Below are 13,815 nucleotides of genomic sequence, written 5' to 3'. Positions count from 1 at the left end.
CAGTGAAAGGATAAGTTAATCTACATAGTCTTGGATAGTTAAATAGAGTGAATTGATCACACATGTCCATGTGCTACAGCATATAGCGTATATTCCGACTAATATAGGGTTAACTAAGATGTTAATTAGGTCTGGAATTATACATATGATTGGATGTGTTGAATTTGTCGTGGCGGCATGATCGCAATACCCATATAGGATCATAGCCAAATTACTTGTCATAAGCTAATGTTATTTTATAAATATTTTCTTAGTATTGAATTGAATTATATTAGAAATTGAATTGTACCATGCTAATGAGTTGAATAAACCTTTGTTAAATGATAAAACAGTTGTCTGAAATTGCTGCCCAATGCACCATTTGAAAAACGTACGAACCTAATCACGCGGGAAATTAATGTGTTAAAAAAAAAACGAGATAAAGTGTCACGACTGCGATATTGTTTCACATTCAGACATATTTTAGTAATTGCTCCTTGTTTTTGCATTTAATATCTCAAACTAAATGTCCTAAAAGGCGCAGTATAATATAAATATTAAGGACACTAAGGGGAGAAATAGGCTGAAATATTTGTATTTTGGGGTGATATCTCGTATATAGATAAAAGTTGAACATAGATAAGCAGAATTACACTAGATAGGATAATAATCATAAATTGGGACACAACAATATACAGTATACTGCTGATATTGCCAACCTGGTTGGCTGAGTAGTTAGAAGTCGTGTGTGTGTAAAACTGGTGTAAATTATGTATTTGGCTATGCCAGATATGCAAACAAAAAATGTAGAATAATTTTCACACCCAAAAAGTTATTCCTAATAGCTTGGCTTAAGGGAAAACATGCCAATCCGTTTCATCATTAATCTACATCATTCATCAATAAGATTGTCACGTTTATGGATAACTGTAGTATTAACTAGTGTAGCACCTTTCACTTCACCAAGAACATTATCTTTGTTTTAAATAATTGTAACAACAGTAGTGTAGGGTAAGTTCAGCCTGCAGCATATCTTAGTGTTTGATACACACCATCTTCATGAAATTTAATAATTTTATTCTTAGTATGTAATGCAACAGGATTACACATCTTCTTTACACTAGAAGCAACACATCTTTACTTTGATTTTTATCTATCATTGTTAACAACAATAAAAAATAGTTATAAACAGTTTATAATTCATGGCAAAACAGCAATATAAACAAACAGTTCATAAAACTATTATATCAGTTGATTCACAGGAGTGTCATGCCACTAAGACCATCGTATGTGTGAATGCAGCATCATATGAGCTGATCATCATAAGGTGAAGTGTTGTAATAATGCGGGATATTACTATAATGAGAATTTGCCCAGACTGTTTTGTTGTTCAGGCTTCTTTCAGCAGTGTGAGTGGGGAATATTTTGATCCGTTTAGAATCCAAACAATAAGCTGAGAATTGAGTGAACCATGAAAAAATTGCAATACAGTATCAGCTTGTTGAAGGCTATTGAAATGGAATGTCTGCATTCATACATTTTGGTTCTGTGAAGTACCATCACATAATCTGAACATGTTCACATCTAATACACCAGTGTATCAGAAATTAACCTCAGGAAGTAGGAATACTGAATGCACCAAGTTTTGTTTGCAATATAGTAAGATAAGACTAAAACTCTTTAACTGTCTTGAACATATTCAGATTGTATAATACCTTCGTAGAACAAAAGTGTATAAATGCAGACCTTCCATTTTAATGGCCTTTGTCGAGCTGATACTGTATTGCAAATCTTTCCTGGTTCACTCCTCAGTTCTCAGATTTTGAATCCCATTGAGCACAGTATACTAAACTGAGAGAGATCTGCAGCATATGTTTTATTTCTAATACTGGATGTAATTCCTTTATAGAAGGAATTACAATCCAGTATTAGAAATTTACAGTAAAGTAAAGATGCCAAGAAATTATATTCTTGGTTTAATGCCTTATGCAAGTGTAAGCAAACAAAGTTTGCACATGAAGTATCTTTGCAACTAGGCTACTTATATATAGAGACTAATGACTTCACATCAACTGCCTTAGTATCCCATAATGCAAAGCACACATCATTATGGGAAGAGCCACTACTCAAACCTGTTTCGACATTTTATAGAGGTCTGATCAGTGGGAGCCAGACCCAGAAGTGATACCAAGTTTGAAGTAATGTAATATATTTCCCATATACAAGTAGTGAAAGGTGTATTACCTTATTATTAAATTACCCTGAATCAGAGATAGATGTTGAAAGTTTTTTCACTTTGCTATGCTATAAATGATATGCTTTACCAAAGACAGGTGGAATTTGGTTAAAGTAATAGTGGGGGGGGAAAGTGTTTGTTAATAATGTCAAAAGTGTGTCTCAGGTCTAGAGATTCAAGTAGTGGATGGATGAAACAGGATACACTTGAAAATATGTATGATGTAGTGGCAGATAGAATTGAAATAGAGATTAAATGTGACACAATTGAGAGAGAAGAGAATAGTACAACAGATGGAAAATATGAAGAGTTGGCTGTAATGAGGGAGATAGCTTCAGTGATACACAGGGTGAAGCAGGAGCTGCAACGAATGCAAAAACATCTGGTGAATGGGTCAGCTGATATCAGAAAGAAAGAAGTGCAAGATAAAAGAAAGGAGAGGCTCGACTAAGAGAGAAGGGAAAATCAAGGAGTGAGTCTTGTATAGTGATTCAATCATAAGAGGTGTGTGATCGGCAAAAGATTGACAAAATTGTGCTTTCTGGGTGATTTTAATGATATCAGTAAGGCTATTAGAGCACAAAAGGGTAAAGTGAAAAAGATGATTGTATTGGCTGGAATGAATGATTTAAAAGGAGAAAAATATGGCATGAGAGAGAGAGAGAGGGGACAAGAAAGAATTACTAGAAATAACAAAAGAAAAGAGTGAGAGAAAGTTAAGACAGTGAGTCTGTTTCTATGGTATGACAGAGTAGAGCTGAGAAGGAGAGCCATAATAGCGAATTATGTTATGCAGGATAACATAATAATCGCTATTGTGTTATGCAGGAGGAGTGGTGTGGAGAAAGTTTGATAGGCAAAAGGACTTATACAAGAAGAAGAATAGTTTGCATTTGAATGGATTTGGTGTTCACAATCTGGAAAAGGTGTTGAATGAAGTGAAAGTGGATGTGGAAAATCAGAGAAACTAGAGCTTTTAGGGAGGGGGGGGGGGGCCTGTTGAGTGGATATGCAGGCATCAGTGAGGCAGTTGAGTGTAAGAATGTATATAATATGTTATTATTATTACGTAACACTTCCAGGGAGTCTGAAGACTCATCGAGGGAGGGCACCTACTCTATAACTCTCTGTCTCCACCATTCCACCAACCGCAACTACCTTCATCATCTATACCAACGCCATCTACCACCACCACCACTAGTATTTTCAGGCAATCACGAACATCCATACCCACAGCAAGATTTGAACCCCCAGCCTTTTGACTGGAGAGCAGATATGCTAACCACTCAGCCAAGCAGGTCAGCTTAATATATATAATAAGATATATATATATATATATATATATATATATATCCACCATCATCCAGGTGGAGATATTGCATTAATGAGAGAGGCAAAGGCTTGTATGGGCACTGTGGTAAATGAAATGGAGGTAAGTAACATATTCAGGGCGGGCCTTAATGTGAATACAGCTGTGAGATTGGATGGTACTCAAGTTTTATGTGAAGCTGCTAGGGAATTGTCAGTGCCCTTGACCATGTTGTTTAATCTCAGTCTCAGCTCTGGGTTAGTCCTGAGGGGGGGGGGGGTTAAAAGCGAGGGAAATAGTTCCATTGCATAAAGGAGACTCCAAGACTGATATAGCAAATCACCAACTGATCAGCATATCAGGAATTATCAAAGTATTTAAGAAGTTGGTCAAGAACAAAATACAGGAATGGATAGATTGAAATGGGATACTGTAAGGGGGTGGGGCAACATTGTTTTGTGAAGGGTAGGTCATGTCTCAATAACTTGCTCACATCTTATAATACAGTGACAACTGAGTTGGATAAGGGCAATGGGTTTACAGTGATACTGTTGAGCTTTGCAAAAGCCTTTAACAGGATGCCACATGGAATTCTAATCAGTAAATAAACTGCAGCACATGGGGATGAATATTGGGTTGGTGAGGTGGATAAGAGGGTGGTTAATCAGAGAGGTGTTAATTCAGGATTAGAGACCAAAAGAAGGCCTGTGACTAGGTGTGCCAGGGTTCTGTTTTTGGATTGCCACTGTTTAATTTGTACATTAACTATATAGTAAAGGATCTGAGAGCAATTGTTCAGTTATTTGTCAATATACAAAGTTGGGTAGAGCAATAGTTAATACAGAGGTTAAAATTTTTCAGGATGATTTGGATAGATTGGCAGTCTGGGCAAAGGAGAATGGATGTCAGTTTACTGTGGCAAAGTGTAAAGCAGGGGTTGGCGGTCCATAAAAGGTTGACCATACTTACATTCCACGTGGCTCGTATGTTGAATTATTTAAATATTACATTTTATAATATGAATAAATTAAAAATAATTTTATACCTATACTTTGTAATATCGCCGTGCAACTTGTTGCGAGTCAACCTGCGAGTCATCACAAGTAGGATAACAAAGGCGACTTCATCCGACGACAACTGAGATTTTGACGCACTTTTGCAGTCGCGTTCCCTGGTCCGTATTTTAATATAATTCAATAAAATTAACTATTATTTTCAGAAGATATATATATATATAAATAATTTCAAAAATGGGTTCAAGAAAACGTAAAATTATAGAGGAAGGAAGAACATTTAATGAATGGAACAGCAAGCACTTCTTTATTGAAGATTGGGATAAGCCCCTTTGTCTTATTTGTATAAAAGTGTTGCTGTTATGAAAAAATTTAATATCAGACGTCATTACTATACCATGTCGTACTTTATCTTGTAATCTCTTAATTTAAATATTTTTAAATTATGAGATTGACAAAGCCAAAGATTTGGCTTTGTCAATTAGTAGATAGGGAGTTAATCAATCAGTATATCAATAGATAGTATATCAGTATATAGGGAGTATATCAATCAATTAGTAGATAAGGAGTTAACGTTTGGGGACATATAGCAAAAGTGGCTAAAGCACCTAATCAGATTACTTGGTTACTGAAGAATACTTTCACGAGCAGAGACAAGCAAGTTATTGTTCTTCTTCATCGAGCTTTGATAAGACTCCATCTTGACTACTATGCACAGATCTGGGTGCCAGGTTTACTTGGCATTGAGGAAGGCGATGCAGAGGCGAGTGACCAAGAGGGCAGCAGGTCTATGGAATGAACCTTATGAGAACAGGTTGAAGATAAGATTTGTGGGTTACAGAAACTGATAGGTGGAAAAGGGGTGATATAATTGAGACAATATAAATTACTGAAAGATTTTTACAAAACTAATTCAGAGGAAATTTTTCAGAACAAGTTTGGTGATGGGAGAACTAGGAGCCATCCTTGGAAACTTTTTTTACTTCTTGTATATGGGAAATATATGACTTCTGCATTACTTCAACCTTGGTATCTCTTATATGTCTGACTTCTCTGCTGTTGACATTTATTAATACTTGTCATTGGATTGGCTTACTTTCTGGGAGTAGAGAGATTCTACTTTGTGGCAGACTTTTTTGCCTGTCACTAAGTGGAACTACAGCTGAGTTTCTTGTCCTCACTGATTCATGTCAGGAGCAATGAGTTTAGTAGTGATCCTTTAATGTCACTCACTGAGATTTAAAGTGATCTTTTATTTCTTTTAAGGTTGCACAGTAGTCAGCATTCATAGTGAAGAATTTACGGAGACACAACACGTGTTAGAAAAATTACTTTACTTAACATTAAGAAAGTAACATTCGACATTTCGACCTCTGTATTAAGATTATCATCAGGGGAAAAACATACATCTGTACATGGTACAAGCTACATGACAATACACTACACAAAAGTAAGATGAATCTAAATTATTGTTAATCATTTACCCTAGCCTGACCTCTGGTGGAAAAAAATTATAATAAAATGAAATAATTCTAAAGTCCTCTCGTATTAAGATTTTCTTCTGTTTCGGGTTGTTCTGGATAGATGCTATACTGGTTGAAGATGGGTCCTCCAAATTCTTGGAATAATTAATCCAGTTTGGAGTGCATGGTCTGACAGGCATGCTTTAGCATAGTGGAGATATTTAATGTGGTGTTTGTGTTCATCTTTCCTAATTGGGATGGTGCAACCTGTTTCCCCTATGAAAGGTAGGTTACAGGTACACTGAATTTTGTAAACCCCTGGGTGGGCAAGATATGGAAGAGGATCTTTGGAAGAGCTAAGGAAATTTCTTGATGGTAGTTTTTCCACTTGGTTATGCTACCAGTTATATATTTAGTTTAATCCTTTATCCAAGTGTAAGCAAACAAAAAGTATGTGTCTGAAGTAATTTCAGGACTGGGGCAACACGTAGTGAAGTTGGTATAACTTCACATCACTTGCCTTAGTATCCCATAATGAAAAGCACATATCCTTATGGGTATGTATAATGCTGTGCATTATGGAAACGGTCACTGCACAGACCAGTTTCGACCTTTATTGAGGTCTCATCAGTGGAAGCAAGACCCAGAGGTGGTGATACTAAGGTGGAAGTAATGCAGAAGTCATGTTTCCATATATGAGTTGTCAAAAGGTGTCATACCTTATTATTAAAATTTTCTAGATTAGAGATAGTTGATGGTAGTTTTTCTACTTGGTTATGCTACCAATTATATATTTTGGTTTAATCCTTTATCCAAATGTAAGCAAACAAAGTTTGCACTTGAAGTAATTTCAGGACTGGGGCAACTTGTGGTAAAGGTGGTATAACTTCACATCACTTGCCTTAGTATCCTATAATGCAAAGCATATATCCTTATATAGTCCTGAAATTACTTCAGGTGCAAACTTTGTTTGATTACACTTGGATAAAAGATTAAACCAAATATATAATTGATAGCATTACCAAGTAGAAAAACTACCATCAACTATCTCTAATCCAGAGAATTTTAATAATAAGGTGTGACACCTTTTGGCAACTCATATATGGAAATATGACTTCTGCATTACTTCCACCTTAGTATCACCACCTCTCGGTCTGACTTCCACTGATGAGGCCTGAATAAAGGTAAACCGGTCTGGGTGGTGACCCTTTCCATAATGCATAGCATTATACATACCCATATGGATATGTGCTTTGCATTGTGGGATACTAAGGCAAGTGATGTAAAATTATATCACCTTGACTACAAGTTGTCTGAATCCTGAAATTACTTCAGGCACAAACTTTGTTTGCTTACACTTGGATAAAGGATTAAACCAAATATATAATAAGTAAATTTCTTAATTTTGCAGGGGATTTGAAGATTGTCTTAATATTGTATTAAAGTGGTGTTCTGTGTATTTTTTCCGAAATGTCCCTAATGTAAGGTATGACTAAGGCATTTTTTGGAAGATTTTGTTAACTGTTTTTTAATTGTAGCCATTTTTTTACAAAGATTAGGCTAATAATTTCAAATTCTTGGTTCAGAGCCTGTTCATTGGAGCAAATTGTTAGGGCTCTGTGTTTGAGGGTGCTGATGACCCCTATTTTTTGTGTTGTAGTGGTATGAATTTTTATGTATGTATTGGCTTGTGTGTTTAGTTTACGGTAGACTGTGAAGGAGAGGCAGCCTGAGGGAGGACATGTGACAAGTCTTTTCTACACACACTTGTCACACGTCTTCTCTCTTGTCAAATAACTTCTGTACAGTATTATGTAATTATACCACATTTGTTAATAATCTAACCATTCAGTTATCTAACTGGCAAATTTTCCCAATGTGGTGGGACATTTGAAGGATTACTGTATATTTTTGATACGGTGGTGACTCATTGTGTCAGAATATTAAATCGTTAGAGAGTCAGGTTGCTGTTTTCTTATTTGCTTCTTTTTTTTTAGCAGTTTTCTAATGCCTTACATTATTTTGAGTATTTCAGCTAATCTCTCCTTAGTTTAGAGCAAGAGAGACATAGAAATAAGTTGTGTATTCTCTTAGTCACAAATAGTTGCATAAAAAAAAGTATAAATAAAGACATAAATATTAGTTAAGAATTTATGAGTATATACAGAATATAATTTATAACAAGATCTTTACAAGATTTTTGTATACCTCAAATGCAGTTTTTTTTTATTGTTATTTATTTATTTTTACAGTGAAGATACTTAAAAGAAATGGGGATGAAATTCGAGATAGAGAACGGCATAGAAGGGTAGGTGAACCTTATATTTTTTCTGTGTTTTATATATATACAGTGGAACCTTGGTTATTGAATGATTCTCATCTCTAAGAAATCGGTTCCCGAACGTGTGTTTCAAATAGGCAAACCGACAACCACATGCTCTGCGGGATGAGATGTACGGCAGCTGCCTCTGATCAGTGCAGACATCTGCTCGAATTTGCAGTGCCTTTTCTTGATTTTCTTTGTATTTTGTTGTTTTTTTATAAATTATTATTAAATATTCTTATTTTTAGAGGAACCTGTGGCATAGTATAATTATTAAAAACAACATGTAAGTCCACAGTAATAACTTTAATTAATAAATAAGGTAGATATTTCGTACTAAAACTAATAATACATCTTCAGTGTTACAAACAGATAGGAATAGAATACAAGTAACGAACATTTGGTGGATCACCTATTAAAATACAATGTTGTCGCGAGATAGGAAATGAAAGAAATTAATAAATATGTTGAATTTTTTCTTGACAATTATTCATAAGACTATTACACTTTTTTTATATAATCTTTGTCAAGTAGCTTTATTTTATCCTCCTACATGTTTCGCCAATTTTTCTATTGGCATCCTCAGGGAATACAAACTAGTAAGCTAAAATGAAGGTTACAGACTAGGTTATAACTGATGGTTCTAATTCATACAAAAAATTGGTATTGTGCGTGTCTCGTTAACGTGATTTATTCGTTATGGCTCATGATGTAATTGTTATGAAAGTTCATTTCTTTGATGTTTAATGATCTGATGAAAGTTTTCCAAATTTCTGGTAAAATTAGACCTTGATTCTTGTTTAGGTTTTCAGTTTTACGGGCGACTGTAGCTGCTTCTTTAAAGGTTTTTGAATGGTAGTTATCTTCTATGTATGGCATAAGGCTCTTATCCCACTCAATGTGATGGTTAGCAGAGGCAAAGTGGCATGAAAGGCTTGAAATGTCTTGTCCGTTATTTCTGACATATCCTATGTGTTCTTTCTTTCTCGTTTCAAAGCTTCTAGAAGTGTGACCTACGTAACTAATACCACATGAGCAAGGTATATTATATACTCCAGAGTACTTGTAGAATAGGTTAGGCTCTTTCGGTGATCTTAAAAATTTCCGAATAGTGTTGATTGGTTTGAATGCCACTCTGATCTTATGTGGTTTTAAAAGGTTAGCTAATTTTTTGGAAATGTTGCTGACAAAAGGAATCGTAATTGTACTGATGTATTGGACATCATCACATTGTCGATGTGGTATATCAGTAAAGAGAATCTTGTTATAGAGTCCTTTTGGGTAACCATTTAAAGAAAGTTCTCTGGATATTGTGGTTAATTCCATTAGTAGGTCATCCTTGTCTGTCGTATACTGTATAGCTCTTTTCTTGAGACTATGGATAATGCTAAGTTTCTGAGCTATGTGATGAGCTGAGTTGAAATGGAGGTAACGTCCAGTATTTGTAGGTTTTCTGTATACAGATAGGCTGATGCTATTACTGGTTTGTTTCTTTATTAAAATGTCGAGGATAAAAAACTGCCATTCCTTGACATTTTAATAAAGAAACAAACCAATAATAGCATCAGCCTATCTGTATACAGAAACTTTATGTGCCCTATTAATTAGAGATTTAAGAATGCCAAATTTTTGAGATGTATGGTGAGCAGACTGTTTATGAATGTATCTTTCAGTAAATGTGGGCTTTCGAAAGACACTTGTAGATAAGGTACCAGAAGAAGTTCGAGTAAGCAGGATGTCCAAAAATGATAAAGTACCAGAATTTTCCTTTTCAATGGTGAATTGGATACGAGGATGAATGCTGTTTATCTGTTGTAGAAAGCTCCAGAAATCTTACAACAAGAACATTCCATAATTAAAAAGTTAATGGAATCTAATAATTACTACCCTAATCAAATCCAACAGATAATTGAATCTTATGGTCCAATACCTAAGGTTTCTTCAACAGTTTGCAGAGTTCCAATTCCCTACATTCCAGGAATCTCAGAACCTATAGGTAGAATTTTAAAAAAGTACCAATTGATTCCCACTTATATTCCTATCAACAAAATTTCTTCCTTATTGCCTTCTACAAAAGATAAACTGTTATCTCTCTTTGGCTGGTATACCAAATTCATTTACCAAATTCCTTGTGAATGTGATGTTTCTTATTTAGGACAAACTGGCCATTCTGTGGAAAAAAAGAATTAAAGAACATCAATATTATATTGATTATAACAAACCTCAGAAGTCTGGTCTAGCACAACACAGTATTACCACTACCCATAATATCCAGTGGGATAAAGCTATTTTCCTTCATAGATGCAGGTTCGAATATGAACGCCTCTTTAAAGAAAGTTGTGAAGCTTTTTTACACTGACTGAATTTAAATCTAAACGATGGTCTCTCTCTTTCTCGAAGATCTGGGAGACTTTTATTTTATGTAATCGTTAAAAAACTAATTATCTTAAATATTAATTATTTATTAATTTCTTTCATTTCCTAGCTCGTGACAACATTGTATTTTAATAGGTGACCACCGAATGTTCGTTACTTGTATTCTATTCCTATCTGTTTGTAACACTGAAGATGTACTATTAGTTTTAGTACGAAATATCTACCTTATTTATTAATTAAAGTTATTACTGTGAACTTATGTGTTGTTTTTAATTATTATTAAATATGCCACCGCTGAAGAAGGATAGTGATAGTAGCGAGGTGAAAAAAGAAATATATCCAAACGTGAAAATGGCGTTCGTGTCTCGGATCTTGCTATGCAGTTCGGTGTACCAAAATCAACCATCTGTACAGTACTCAAAAGTAAAGAGGCACTCAATTTTCATCTATATTTTATCTATTTATTGTATTTATTCTTTTTGTGTAAAGAGTATTATGGAGGGATGTGGACATAAGAAACAGATGGAGAATATACTTTGAGGTACTTTTGAATGAGGAAAATGCTTGGACTCGCAGAGAAGATGGGCAGCCTTCTGAGGGGATGGTGCTGAACAGCAGTAGAGTGGAAGTGAGAAGATGCGCCTTGGACAATGTTGTATGCAGATGACATCTTGCTGTGTGCAGATTCAAGAGAAGAAGCGGGAACTAAACTGGAAAAATGGAGAAAGTACTGGGAGAGAGAGAGATATGAGACTGAGCAGAAGTAAGACAGAGTATATGTGTTGCACAGTGGGCGGCGGCCAGGAGACAGATCTGGAGCTGGAAGGAAATGTGATCAGGAAGGTGAGGGACTTTAGATACTTAGGTTCAACAGTGGAAGAAGATGGATAAGCTGAGAAGGAAGTGGGATGCAGGATACAAGCGGGTTGGAGGAACTGGAGGGAGGTGGCTGGAGTGTTATGCGATAAGAGGGTGCCCATCAATCTGAAAGGCGAAATCTATAGGACAGTAGTGAGGCCAGCTATGACATATGTTATAGAAACTGTGGCCCTGAGGAAAAATAACATCAGCAAGATGGAAGTAGCAGAGATGAGAATGCTTAGGTGGATGTGCAGTGTGACCAGAAAGGATCGTCTGAGAAATGACCATGTGAGGGGAACAGTGAAAGTTATGAATTTAGGAGCGAAGATACAGGAGGCAAGGTTGAGGTGGTTTGGTCGTGTGATGAGGAGGGAGGACAAATATATGGGGAAAAGGGTCATGCAGATGGATGTGCAAGGAAGGAGGAAGCGTGGGCGGACAAAGAAGAGATGGAGGGAGCTGGTAGAAGAAGACATGAGGATGAAGAACTTGGATGTGGTGACAGCCCAAGACAGGAGGTTGCGGAGGAGACCCATCATCAACAGTGACCCCACTTAAGTGGGAGAAGCTGCAGAAGAAGAAGAAGATTCTTTTTGTGTAAGATTTTATGCATTTTCATTGTTTTTGTACACAATTTTATGCATGAAGTACTGTTATAAATGTCTAAATAAGCAATCATCTGGGGTTCGAGAACAGATTAATGAGAACCATTTTACATTAATTCTCATGGGAAAATTATTTCAGTTTTCAAACAAATCAGTTTCCGAACAGCCTTTAGGAACGAATTATGTTCGACAACCAAGGTTCCACTGTATATATATCTGTTGATCAATTACCTTTGTTTATATCGTACAAAAAACTATATTTTCATCTTATATGTCATTTGAAACTGCTGTCTACATAATGTTTCTGATGGTGGGTTGTTCTCCAACCTTCCCAATTAAATTAACAGTGGTGCATTAGTTTTATTTACCTTCTTTCTTTTTTCTGTATGTCCCTGACCTTCTTTATTGCAAGAAGACTATTTGCTGAAGACAGCATGCTATACTCTTTTTTTTTTTTTTTTCCCGTTAACAACCTTATCTAATCCTTCAGTATCAAAACAATATGTAGCACATTGCAATCCAAATGTTTGAGAGTAACAAGAGTTTGATGGTGGGTTGTTCTCCAACCTTCCCAATTAAATTAACAGTGGAGCATTAGTTTTATTAAGTTGCTTTCTTTCTTCTGCATATCCCTAACCTTCTCTTCTTTATTGCAGGAAGATTTCTGTTTGCTGAACACAGCATGCTATATGCCCCCCCCACACACACACACACATTAAGAACTTACCTAACCCTTTAGTATCAAAACTCTGTAGCGCATTAAATCCAAAAGTTTGAGAGTAACCTGCCTTCACCTCCTTAAATATTGTACTCTAGTCTTCACGCCAAAGATTAAAACATTTTTTTTTATTAATATATGAAATAAATTATTTTATTTATTAACCCCCTTAATGTACCAATTAAAAATCAGAAAGCGGTCGTTTTTCTGTCAATTTTTTGGACGAGGGTGATTTGCTGGATCAAATTCATCATTATTTGAAAAATAATGATGAATTTGTGCAAACACAAACGAAATAGCCGATACACGCCATTGGCAACTTTTCTCGGCTGAAAGGAAATAGGCACAAGATTGTCTAGCGTCTATATTCGGTTGTATTTATATGTGAAACCAAAATTCAAAATCAATTTTGGTGCAATAAACAAAAGACGTGTCACAGACATCTTTGTATGTTAAGAGGTTAACAAAAAAAAAAAAATTATTGATAATGCCTTTCACAGTATGGACATGTGTATATGTCCATAATTACATGGATGTGAAGTGTCCAAAAGAAAGCTAAGAACAAACTACATTTTTACCTGTACAGTAAAACCCCAAAGTTATGCGGTAGGTGGGACCAAAAAAAAGCACATAAGTCGAATTCATGTAACTCGAGGTATAATTTTGCATGTAATTTATATATACAAACATACAATTGGGACCAAAGGTTTACAAAAACACCTATATTTTTTAAGAAATATAATCATAATTGTAGTTTTTCGTACATAAAAAAAAGAAAGTTATTTCGATGTCTTCATAAAATCTAATAGATTCGTCTGACGGCATAATGTCTTGTGACACACAATTTCTTCATAGCAAGCTAATGATTTTTTTATTCTTTGCCTTGTGGCTACAATTCATTCCTCGTTAGAATCTATGTCCTCCAAAATCTG

General features: G+C 35.4%; 1 protein-coding gene across 1 annotated transcript in view; it reads left to right on the top strand.

Annotated features, from left to right (window-relative positions):
* Nucleotides 1-13,815, top strand: part of tho2 (THO complex subunit 2-like protein) — a 779,097-nt gene that overhangs the window by 746,547 nt on the left and 18,735 nt on the right. Inside the window, exon 38 of the mRNA XM_090391861.1 lies at nucleotides 8,253-8,308. Coding sequence (XP_090247987.1) covers nucleotides 8,253-8,308 — 56 coding nt within the window. The remainder of the gene's footprint in view (nucleotides 1-8,252; nucleotides 8,309-13,815) is intronic.

Source organism: Typopeltis vanoorti, chromosome 4 (genome assembly GCF_054136105.1).
Source record: "Typopeltis vanoorti isolate ZY-2024b chromosome 4, IOZ_Tvanoo_1.0, whole genome shotgun sequence".
Taxonomy (NCBI): domain Eukaryota; kingdom Metazoa; phylum Arthropoda; class Arachnida; order Uropygi; family Thelyphonidae; genus Typopeltis; species Typopeltis vanoorti.
Note: the sequence above shows the minus strand (reverse complement) of the source record. Positions and strands in the feature narration are given on the sequence as shown.